Source organism: Grammomys surdaster, unplaced genomic scaffold, assembly GCF_004785775.1.
Source record: "Grammomys surdaster isolate TR1022 unplaced genomic scaffold, NIH_TR_1.0 125928, whole genome shotgun sequence".
Taxonomy (NCBI): domain Eukaryota; kingdom Metazoa; phylum Chordata; class Mammalia; order Rodentia; family Muridae; genus Grammomys; species Grammomys surdaster.
The window spans coordinates 968,379-980,500 of record NW_021620751.1 but is presented as its reverse complement, the minus strand read 5'-3'; the positions used below and the strand labels follow the sequence as shown (position 1 = coordinate 980,500).

The 12,122-nt window shown below is 37.4% G+C and overlaps 1 protein-coding gene across 1 annotated transcript in view; it reads right to left on the bottom strand.

The window, feature by feature from the left end:
- The window catches only part of Csn3 (casein kappa), a 6,710-nt gene extending 1,511 nt beyond the window's left edge, over window positions 1–5,199 (bottom strand). The window contains exons 1-4 of the mRNA XM_028752574.1: window positions 5,166–5,199; window positions 3,005–3,066; window positions 2,346–2,375; window positions 671–1,153 (exon numbers count right to left, since the gene is read on the bottom strand). Of these exons, the coding sequence (XP_028608407.1) occupies window positions 704–1,153; window positions 2,346–2,375; window positions 3,005–3,058 (534 nt within the window). The 5' untranslated portion in view covers window positions 3,059–3,066; window positions 5,166–5,199 and the 3' untranslated portion in view covers window positions 671–703. The remainder of the gene's footprint in view (window positions 1–670; window positions 1,154–2,345; window positions 2,376–3,004; window positions 3,067–5,165) is intronic.
- Between the last annotated feature and the right edge of the window lie 6,923 nt (window positions 5,200–12,122).

The window sequence follows — 12,122 nt, the reverse complement described above, 5'->3', positions numbered from 1 at the left end:
CTCCCTCCCTCCCTCCCTCCCTCCCTCCCTCCCTCCCTCTCTTCTCCCCTTTCTCTCCTATATACAGAGAATTATACCTAGAGCCTCATGCATGTTAGGCAACAACTTTATACTTAATTATGTCCTCAGTCCTTCCACTTTTTCACTTGTAAATTTTGAAACAAGGTCTTGCTAAGTTTCTCAGGCTGGCCTATTCTCCATGTAGACTAGGGTGGTCTTGAACTTATGATATTCATGCCTCAATGCTTCTAGCATCTAGGATTATAGGCCCACTACTACATGTGACTCTAGTATACAAGCTGATGAAAGAAATACCATTTTGGTAATTCTAGACCCCAAACATGAGAGTGTACAAAGTATTTGACTTCTCTGCTTATATAAGCATGGATGAAATAAAACTAATAGATGAAAGAAGAATCATAATCTTTAGGAAAGTTTTTGGCAAAAGCTCAATTTTTCTTCATTTTGTAAAAACAGACTATTTTCATTTCTAGTTGAAACAAAAAAACTCATTTGCTAATGCTATACTTATCCCAAGTTACAATTCTACACAACTGTTTTCTCTGTATCTTTAACATGAGTTATCACTTGTACTATTTTAGAATTTGTGATCGTGTGAATACTACCATGCTTGTTACCTGAATTGTTCATTTTACTTTTGCTAACTTACCTTAATGTCTTCTTCAATGTTTCCTTAGTATTTTTATGCTGCAGGTGAGCTCACTGGGACTGTGGCAGTCTCAGGGATATTGATAGACACTGTGGAAGCTTCAGGATTGGCCTCAGCATTTATCACTGACTCTGTGGTAGGAACTGGTGTGGACTCAGTAGGAGCAATGGTATTGATAGTTGGAATGGCAGTGTTATCATGATCTTCGTTTGTAGGAATGGCAAGAAAGGATGGGCTTGGAACAGGATGAGGTACTGCGACAGGCTGGGGGAAATTTGGCATTGGTTGCCATTTGGAGATTTGGGCTGGAGATCTAAGCAGAAGTAGTTTCATAACAAATGGGTAATACACAGATGGGCTAACAGGCACAGATGGCCTGTAGTGATAGTAACTGGGTTCATAAGACTTGCGGTTCAGGACAGAGAGGACTGGTGTGTACAGGACTCTCTGCTCATTGTACACAACTTGATTCTTCTCAGGGCACTATAGAAAGAGAAGGTTATACAGAAAGGTTCTGATTGTTAATCAAAATACAAAGCAACTTCAGTAGCTACTGAAATAATGCTGTATTTTTGTGTTGAGCAAATGGAGTATTGAAAGAATGGAATCCTGCATCATTATTTGATCAAATTTAGATATATACATCTCATGAATGATTTTCATCATGTGTAACAACATAGAACTAATATTTGTTTGTTCTGAAGAAAGTAGGTCATTAATAATGTTAAATATGTTTCCCCATATGGAAATATGGCATATATGGAAAGTACTAACCAGGCACTACATATTTAATTACAGCCCTAGAAAAGTCTAATAGAGAACTTTACCCTGCTATATACAAACACACACAATGTAAACAAACTCATATGGATAGATCAATGCCATCGTGAACTACATTATTATATATAATTGATACTTGCTAATTAAAATTCTTAATAAAATAAGAAGGAACGTTTGTTATTATGTAGGCTTGTAGGGAAGGGAAAGGATTCATTTTATGACTTAAAATTTCTTCCTATTACTCAAGGAGAAAACCAAAGTTCTTAACATGCATTTGGCTACAGTGAAGTACAATGTCAACAGGTAAATGAAAGTAACTAAATGTAAAACTCATTGTAATTTTTAAAAGTAATTCTGATCCGAAGAATTTACTCTACAAAACTGTCTAATAGACACCCGTCTACATTTAATAATTAAACAAGTGCTCAACACTCCAAAATTTTATAATCTCAGTGACAAGAGAGAGCATACTACTCTCTAGATTGACTCCTTCTTTGTTTTATATTTTTATTTTGCTGCTGACAGATGAAGTTACTGAAATTTCAGAATGAATGTGAAAACAAAGCATACACATAGCTACTAAACTACAATGAAAACTAGCTTAAAAGAAACAGAACCTTTCACATGGTTAACCTCAAAACATAAAATGCAATTCTGTGTCATGGAACTAATTACGGATATGGGTACCTGGGAAGGAGTTGTCTAGCCCACACAGGATGAAGAGTGTCACAAAAGAAAGGAATTTGAGTACTAAAAAAAGTCTGGAGGTCTTTTAAACTTGTTGAAACGTTTAAATATTACTTAGCTTTAAGACAAGAGACATTTTGATATGATTGAGTTTTTTAGAATATTGTGCTTGGAGTTCATGTCTCTAACAGAGATGATATCAACTTACATTTGAATCTGGATTTTGCACCTGTGCAGCCTAAAGAGTCACCAAAAAAAAAAAAAAAAAAAAAAAGAGAAATCATGAGAAATATATTAACTATTTAAAGTCTTTAAATATTTATTACCTATGGAGACTGTGTAGGAGGGATAGAAATTTCATCAAAAAGGATTTCTAATCCTAGGCTAGGATTCTTAGACTTACTGTTTATGAATTGTATTTACAGTATTTTCTATTTTTTAAAGTCCAGTCATTGCCTGCCTCCTGATCCACTCTCCCACAGTTCCTCGTCCTATTCCTCCTCCCTTCTTTTCCAAGACAATGCACCCCTGCCCCCGTCAGGCCTCCCCTCTCCCTGGGGCCTCAAGTTTCTCCAGGGTTAGGTGTGTCTTCTCCCACTGAGGCCTGACCAGGCTGTATTTTCTAACTTAAAAATAAGTTTCTAGAATATAGAAATTTGAAAGGCTTTCTCTGCATGATAAAAGTATGTATTACGGTAACTAAATACATATCTATGAAATTATTTATTTTGTAATACAAGTAAATAAACTGGTAATCAGCTGTTATGCTTCTTGAATGACCTATATTTTGATATTCATATAACTAGAATCCTTAAATAAAATTTATTTGACATCTTACCAATAAAATTTTAAATGAAATTGACTCACCAAAAAAGGCAGAGTTAATGCCAGAATATTCACAACTACGATAAAATTCCTCATTGTTGCACCTAAAAATTAAGTAAAAAACATGAAATTCAGACTCTTTGATTAACAAGTTCAAAGTGACTGTACATAATGTTTTCCTTGGGGGAGGTAGAGGAAACTCTGAATTTATGGGTAGATTTAGCCAGTGCAGAAAATCTATTTTTTAGATAAAAGAAACACTGAACGTGAAATAAAAATTAGTTTAAACTTAATTTTTGACCATGATAGTATCATTAAAATATAATCATCTCTTCATTTGATACAAATCTACTGGGGATAAATGCTTTGCCAAACGTTGAGATTATGGAAATAGAACTAGGTCTTGGCAACAAACCGCATGGGCTCTTCTGGATGAGGGATTTGCTATATGCACAAAGCTTTGAGAACATCCATAGACACTCTGACTGATGAGATGTCTGAGGAAGATAAAGTTATAAAGTTTAGAACCTAAAATGTAAAGATTTCGGTGTTTTGTGTTACAGAACATGGCACGGCTCAATTAGCTGAAAACCATGCAGTGTGCGAAGACAAGGGCCTTGAACCTGGGCTCTACCATGACAGTGTAACGATCGGGAAATAATTTCCTCCTTCTAGGCCTTACATTTGTTACAGGACCTCAAACTGGGTCATGTCAAACATTCTGTGACCCTTAATTAATATATAAGCCATGGGATGGAACTTTTGGGAGGCAGCATTTGTCATAATATAAATTTATGTTTCCAGTAATATAAATGATATGATCCATATAGCTGTTTTAATGCAGTATAGATAAGGCAATTTAAACATCTTTGAGCTAGTTAAAGACACCAGTTAGTCTATTTCTAACAGAGTCACAATGCTCATCTGCTCATTTAATTTTAATGGTTCTTAGATAATAACACAACACTTCAAACTTCTAATATGTAAATATATATTGTATTTGTGATGGGAATTCTATGTCTTACTGAAGCTATTATTTCTGGTACACTCATATAAACATGAGTTATGGAAAAATAAGCTTCATAAGTGGCACAGAATCAACACCCGTATGGCCCCGCCCTGCAGGAGGGAAAAGGAACGAATATCAAACCCCGTTTACCTTTCCTGATGTGAGCCTCAGGTGATTAGAAAGACTGTTTGCTAAACTGACTTCAGAACCACCTCTAAGAAATCACTGAGTTGCAAATACCTCATGTATAATCAAGTTTGAATAACCTAAGCAAAATGTTTCCTTGAGAGGAGAGAGTTCCTTGTTAAATTCATTATTTTCTGGTTACTTTTTCAAATCATTACCTGAAAAATAATATTTCTTTGCGTAAATCACAGGTTCCTCTTCAATAAAGAATATATTTTAATAATTATTTTATTTTTATATTAACATTTTATTATAGGTATAATATTGCAATTATATAACATATATAGATATATGTAATATTATACACATTAACATTAGATGATAAGAGCTCCTTTTCAGTAGAAAGCTAAAATTTTACTTTATATATCAGATACATACTAGAGAACGTTTGTGTTTGTCGCTGTCACTTTCTAAGGAGACATGATTTTTGAAAATATGAATTAAGTCAGCTTTGAAAGACATGCTATAATAAATGTAATATAAAATAAAATATATAATATATAATAAATAAATATAATAAATACAAATATAATAAATGTAATAAATATAACAAATATAATACATATAATATAATGTAATATAATATAATTAATATAATATAATATGTAATTATACTATAGTAAAAGGAATTATGAGGTTTAGGTAGAGATAAGATTTGAAGGTAATTTTGGACTATTCTGAGTATTATAGTTCTACCTTTCTGAGAAATTAGCCCTCTCTCTCGAAAGCAGTAGTAGGCTTATTATAAATACTAGAATTAACAATGTCTCTTATAATTTGGCAGTATCAAACCTAGACTTTAAGACAAGGCAAAGTTAATTGTTTTTTATCACAACAGTATCTAAAGTCTCATATCTAAGTTAGACATTCATATTGAAATGAGACCTAGATGTTTTTTAAGCTTAGCAATGAAGAATAAAAGAAAGAAAATGTGATTCCAAAATAACCTTGGTGGTTTCCCAGGTAGCTACTCTACATCATCACTGCCCTGGGCAGACCTTTAGTTACCTTTACTCCGAGTCAATTCTTGCTTGGCAGTAGGTTTTGCCTGGTCTCTTAGCAGCAGAGAAGACCCAAGATAAATAACCGAGACTAATTATAGGGTATTAGTACCAGGAGTCAGATCCCATTTCCCTCCTACTTTTCACCCAATAGGATGATGATGGAAAGGGAAGATTTGAGGTCACCAGGGTCACCTGCAGGTCAGTCTTAGTCAGCACACGGCAGACCTGAAACAGATGTGACTCATGAGCCTGCAGGGAAAACAACCAAACTCCTTAAAGAATGAGTGTTCTGTGCTTTGTAAAAATATAGGAAAATGTATAAAGAGGCACTAGTTACATTCTTAATCGACTTGTTTCATCTAGTTGAAGCTAAAGCTACTGCTAAAATAAAATAAAAACCCAATAGCCACAAGTATTTTTCACATTTTAAGTGTTTTTACTCGAAGTACTATGATTTCAAGCGATTTTATATTTAGTACAGTCCATGTTGGTCATTTTTTCTTACAAATTTACAACTACTTATTAAAAAATTAACAGTCTTAATTATGTGTGCTTTTTGTAAGTTAAATTCATGCATGAAGCATTTTCATCAATGTGAAGGTTGAGCATTTACCTTTTGGTTTCAGCATGTATTCCTCAACTGTTCAAACACTGAATGCAGACTGTTTTTAGCGACCATTAAAGTGTCCCATTTTGAATGCACAATACTAAGTTAGAATAATTGTTTTATTTTAAAGTCAGATCATTCCGATTTAGAACATGGATTGCAAAACTGCCAATGCTGTAAAAATTTTAGTAAAATGTAGCCAAACATGTACTTTGCCTAAATGATATCCTGCTTTACCCGTCCACCCTGCCCCTCACCCCTGGAAATGCTAACTATAACTTCACATGTGAAAACCTCATGAGATGGACATATTTACTGGAATCCAAGTAGAACTGCCAAAATGGAAACCAGAAATACTATCAGCATTGTAGAATCTTTATGTATTCCTGTCTGTTTCTGGGAAGTATTACATGTCTTAGAGAGCTGGGAACACTGTTCTGATCCCAAGAATACTTGTGCAGCTTCTCCACAATAAGCCCAGGCTTTCTATTTCTTAGAAGTTTGTTTCTGTTGCTCTTTCTCTGCTGCACACAGTGTACCAGCAGCCTGTATATGTCTGTAAGTGCTAAGTCATCCTATTGCCTCAGGATCTCAAGGGCTTAGTGGTAAATGCGGATGTATGTGGCCTGGTCAGTCCTCAGATTCTGAAGATGCTTTATTCCACTCTGTTCTTTCTCAACCATCAAAGCAAGTTTTAAGCTGTTTCATTATTTGGTTAAAAAAACAAACAGAAAAAGACTCAAACTTTTTTTTTTTTTTAAAAAAATATTACTTCAGAAGGGGAATATGTGTCCAGAATAGCTGTGAATTCTGGGAACCTTCTTTCCAGAAAAGCATTTCTGGAGTAGATTAACTGGTCATTTCAAATGGAGGTCCTTGCAAAGCTAAACTGTATCCTCTGATCTACATGGATTGTTCAGGTCATGTTTCAGGCATTTTGAATAAAGAAACTAAAACACATACGGTCACTTCTACTACCGTGCAGTGCATACTCAAGTCCAACACTTACTCAAATGCTATCGGCACGAGGCATTCCTGTCTAAGGCAATCTAAGTCTGAGCAGCTTTGAGTGGTCATTGCTGAGTTTTTGACTTGAACTAAGTAAACTCAAACTTGTGGCTATCTAGATGTTCTATTGTCCTTCAAAGAAAAGCAAAAGGCATATACAACTCTCACACCCTTAAATCTCTAAGGAGAATAACATGTTGCTGAGCAAGACCCTTTAGTTGTAGGTATTTAGTAGCCTGATATAGATTCACCACCCTTGCTTTGTGATATACTCATACTCTGAATTCAAAGCAACCTCGTACTATGAGTGGAGAGCCAGGAAGCTTCTTAGTCTGCTCCCGGACTATCGGTCCTGGGAGTGTATATCCATATTACTGTTCACTTAGAGACTAGGAGGAGGCTGGTGTGAAGATCCTATTTCAAGTAATGTGAGAAACAGTTTGACACAAATGGGAAGATAACTATTAACTCACGGGCACTCTTGTTGGTAGCACCTTGCTTGTGTTTAGTTCTCTTTAAACCTCTGATGTCCACTACAACTATTACTTCTTTGCTGATATTCACAGGAGTGTAGCTTTATTTCTTGTCTTCAGCTTGACTTCTTGGCTACATTAGTGCTACAAACGATCTCAACAAACTATTGTGTTCTCAGAGTACAACGTTTCCGACCGCAGTTTCAGTGCAAAGAACTCTTTCAGTTTCCTCTTATACAGAGTTCTTACGGCACCAGAATGATTGGCGTTTTGGTATAAAAATCTGTGTGAGATCTTAGCTGTAAATACTAGTCATAAAACATAGGACAATATTCTCATAGAAATTGCATTTTCTAGCAGTGAGGTGTAATAGCAAGTTTTCTCTCTTGCAGTTGATTTACTTAAATCAGCAGCTAGCACATGCATAGTTCTTACTAAAAGACACTAAGGAGTATAACAGAAAGTCGGTCTATCTATCTGATTGTAAAGGAGAGATTCTCAACCTGGGAGTCTTGACCCTCTACCCTTTCATAGAGACCATATATCATATGTCCTGCATACTAAATATGTACATTATAATTCATAACAATTGCAAAATTGCAGCTATGAAGTAGCAAGAAATAGTACAAGGAATAGCAAGAAGTAGAAAGAGTTTTATGGTGATGGAGTCACCACAACACGAGGAACTGTATTAAAATATTGCGCCACTAGGAAGGTTGAGAACCACTGTTCTAGAAAGAACCTTCAGAGACTGGGAGGAGACACTCCAAGTCTTCTGGTGTTCAGAGTGAACATGATTTTTACCTTAGTATTAGTGCAATGCTGAGTTGATGCCTCAGTAACTAGGGTCTCTAGATTTCTGTAGTCATTGTAAAGAAACAGACAAAAGATAAGAGATGATAGCAATTTCAATTTCCATAATGCATTATTTTTTTAATATGGTCTAGACCTGTGTAACCCTATATAATATTTATTTAGGCATCCATTCTTTTAACATCTTTCAAAACCACAGATTTCTATTCATTCAAATCTAGCCCTTGTCATTAGATACTCTTCTCAAGAAGCTCCTAGCAGACTTTGGCACTCTGGGCTTTTCTTGCTGTGATGCTTTCTTTTATGTTCCTCCTTATAAATCATCAGGTGCTCTCGACTTCTCTTTTGGTCCCTTCTATTGTTCTCACCCTCTGGAGAACCTTCCAGGACTCCGAGTCCACCCTTGCTCAGTTATTTCTCTCCCTGTCCTTGGTATTAATATGTCTAATTCACTCCATTCCTCTCCCCTTAAATACCACCAGTGAGTGTCATTAACTTGACTGGCCTCAAGGTCATGAGTCCAGCATCTATGTATAACATAGCCACAGATGTGTGAAGTAGACTCTCCAGACCCTGCAGAAAGAAAGGGAATGATCTCCAAACACATCTTACTACTAAGCCAGCCCGCTACTCATCTCTTTTCTGCTTCACTAAACAATGCTTTGATATACCCAGTGGCTGGAGAGGAAAATCCAGAGACTTTAATCTCTCTTTCTTCCCGAAATCCATTAGAAGAACTGGAAGCCTCAGACAGTGGTATCTCCCGAATACACTGCTATCTTCTAATGTTCCCCTTTCCTCCTTCTGCAACCTCTCTGACTTATGCCTAGACAATTTCAGTGGTTCCATCTCTCAGTCACTCTTCACAAATGTATATAAAAGCAGCCTGGAACATAACCCGTCTGAGACTTTTTTGGGTTTGGTTTTGTTTAAAATCTTCAGTTTCTTCCTGTGACACTTAGAATGCCTTCCACACTCCTTACCAGTATCTGCCAACTTTGGAGTGATTTTCAATCTTGGTTCCTTTTGTCCTTGTTACTCTTCCTCTTACTGTTCTCCAGCTTAGGTAACTTTTTGCTTTCGCTCTCGCTCTCTCGCTCTCTCGCTCTCTCGCTCTCTCGCTCTCTCGCTCTCTCGCTCTCTCGCTCTCTCGCTCTCTCGCTCTCTCGCTCTCTCGCTCTCTCGCTCTCCCGCTCTCCCGCTCGCACTCTCGTTCTCGTTCTCGTTCTCGCTCTCTCCCATCGTTCTTCACCCCCGTCTAAATTTTAATCTAAGTCTAAATCTAAATTTCAGTTTGACTTGTCACTTCAGAGATGCTTGCTTTCTGAAGCCACCTTTTCTTCCCTGGTCTCTTGTTTCAATTTTTTTTTTTCATGACATCGCAACATGAGTTTTGAAACTTACAAAGGAAAACAAATTCCCAGTTCGTGAGCCTCTGTTGGAAACATATTAAATATTCAAACATTTGTTCTACAAATAGTTATTATGCCTGTATATTTAAGGCCTGGATCCCATATTATCCCACACTACTATCGATTATTTTGGAAAGGAATGTTTCTGGAACTCTGCACACCTGTAAGGTATTTATCTACTAAAATTCAGCTAAAGTTACCCATGGGCCTTTTCCTAATTCAGCCAGAACTAGTTTCTTTGTCTTTTTCACCCCTATCCTTAGACATAGTGACCACCAGGAAAGGGGAGTCAGGAAGAGTATGGGAGTCAGTAAAGACTAGAGTGAATCAGGGACTTCTGGACATGACAGATGCTGCTCTTGTGAACTCCAAACAGCTCTGGTTGCTTGCACAAGATTCAGTCAGTCTACATTCTAGTACTGAGAGAGGAGCCACTTAGAGTCTTGACCTCTGAGGAGCTACTGACATGTGATGGCTTCTCAGGGAGGGTTCGTTATCTATTTTTTAATTGAATATTTTCTTTATTTACATTTCAAACGTTATCCCCCTTCCCGCCTCCCAAACCTCCTGTTCCATTCCCCCACCTCATGCTTCTATGAGGGTGTTCCCCCACCCACCTCCCTGCCTTCGAATTCCCTACACTGTGGCATTGAGCCTTCACTGGACCAAGGGCCTCTCCTCCTATTGTTGCCCGACAAAGCCACCCTCTGCTACATATGAGGCTGGAGCCATGGGTCCCTCCATTCATACTCCTTGGTTGGTGGTTTAGTCCCTGGGAGCTCTGGGGAATCTTGTTGGTTGATATTATTGTTCTTCCTATGGGGTTGCAAACCCCTTCAGCTCTTTTAGTCCTTTTTCTAACTCCTCCATTGTGGACCTCATGCTCAGTCCAATGGTTGGTTTTGAGCATCAGCCTCTATATTTGTCAGCTCTGGCAGAGCCTCTCAGGAGACAGCCATATCAGGTTCCTGTCAGCATGCACTTCTTGGCATCCACAGTAGGGTCTGGGTTTGGTGACTGTATATGGGATGGATCCCCAGGTGGGGCAGTCTTATCGACGGCCTTTCCTTCAGTCTCTGCTCCACACTTTGTCTTCATATTTGCTCCCGTGAGTATCTTGTTACTCTTTCTAAGAAAGACAGAAGCACCCACACTTTGTTCTTTTCTTAAACTTTATGTGGTCTGTGAGTTGTATTTTGGATATTGTGAGCTTTTGGGCTAATATCCACTTATCATTGAGTGAATAGCATGTGTGTTCTTTTGTGATTGGACACCTCACTCAGGATGATATTTTCTAGTTCCATCCATTTGCCTAAGAATTTCATGAAGTCATTGTTTTTTAAATAGCTGAGTAGTGCTCCACTGTGTAAATGTACCACATTTTCTGTATCCATTCCTCTGTTGAAGGACATCTGGTTCTTTCCAGCTTCTGGATATTTAAATAAGGCTGCTGCGAACATAGTGGAGCATGTGTCCTTGCTATATGTTGGAGCATCTTCTGGGTATACGCCCAGGAGTGGTATAGCTGGGTCCTCAGGTTATGCTATGCCCAATATTCTGAGGAATCTCCAGATTGTTTTCCAGAGTGGTTGCACCAGCTTGCAATCCCACCAGTAATGGACGAGTGTTCCCCTTTCTCCACATCCTCAACAGTATCTACTGTCACCTGAGTTTTTGATGTTAGCCATTCTGACTGGTGTGAGGTGGAATCTCAGAGTGGTTTTGATTTGCATCTCCCTGATGACTTAGGATGTACAACATTTCTTTAGGTGCTTCTCGGTCATTCAAGTTTCCTCAGTTGAGAACTCTTTGTTTAGCTCTGTACCCCATTATTACAAAACAGCAACAAACGGATTGGGGAAAGATCTTTACCAACCCTACATCCGACAGAGGGCTAATATCCAATATATACAAAGAACTCAATAAGTTAGACTTCAGAGAATCAAATAACCCTATTATAAATGGGATTTGTTTTCTTTAACGCCCTGGTTGGTGAGCCATACTCCAGTTGATGTCCACTGCTAGCAATATACGAGAAGAAAAAGTTGGACTTGAGTTATTAAAAAAAAGAAAAATTTTGAAGAGTAGAGAAGACAGCAACATGGAGAGAGCGTGAAATCTGGGAGGAGTTAGAGGTGAATATAATCAATATTTTATTAATTTCTCCAAGATTTAAAAAGTATTAAAAACAAACAAATCAAAAATAAAACCACTCTGGGAGACCTGTTACACTTGGTAAGTTTGTATATGTTTTTATTTCTCTTTCATGTAAGAATATTAAAGAAAATATCTGTTTTTCAAATTCTTAAGCATCAGCCCATGATCGGTACATAAAGGGTACAGGTGGCCTTCCAAGTCTAGTTCAGTATTTAGAGATTCAAACAACAAATTAGAGGTATTTAAAAAATGAACAGGACAGTTTCCAAGTGGAAAACCATCTATGTGGTTGTCCTATGCTCAGTATCAGCAAATGAGAGGCTGTCCAGGCTAACAGTGTGGTTTCTCCACCATCTCCCTGGTTTCCAGCCTTCAGCTCTCTCCCCTTTCCTGTCATATTTAGTTAGGCTATGGTGCTTCATCTATACTGGACACTTTTGCACAGTACTTTGTGTTAGGCTTTCTAAGCAACCCAGAAACACTTTAATGTG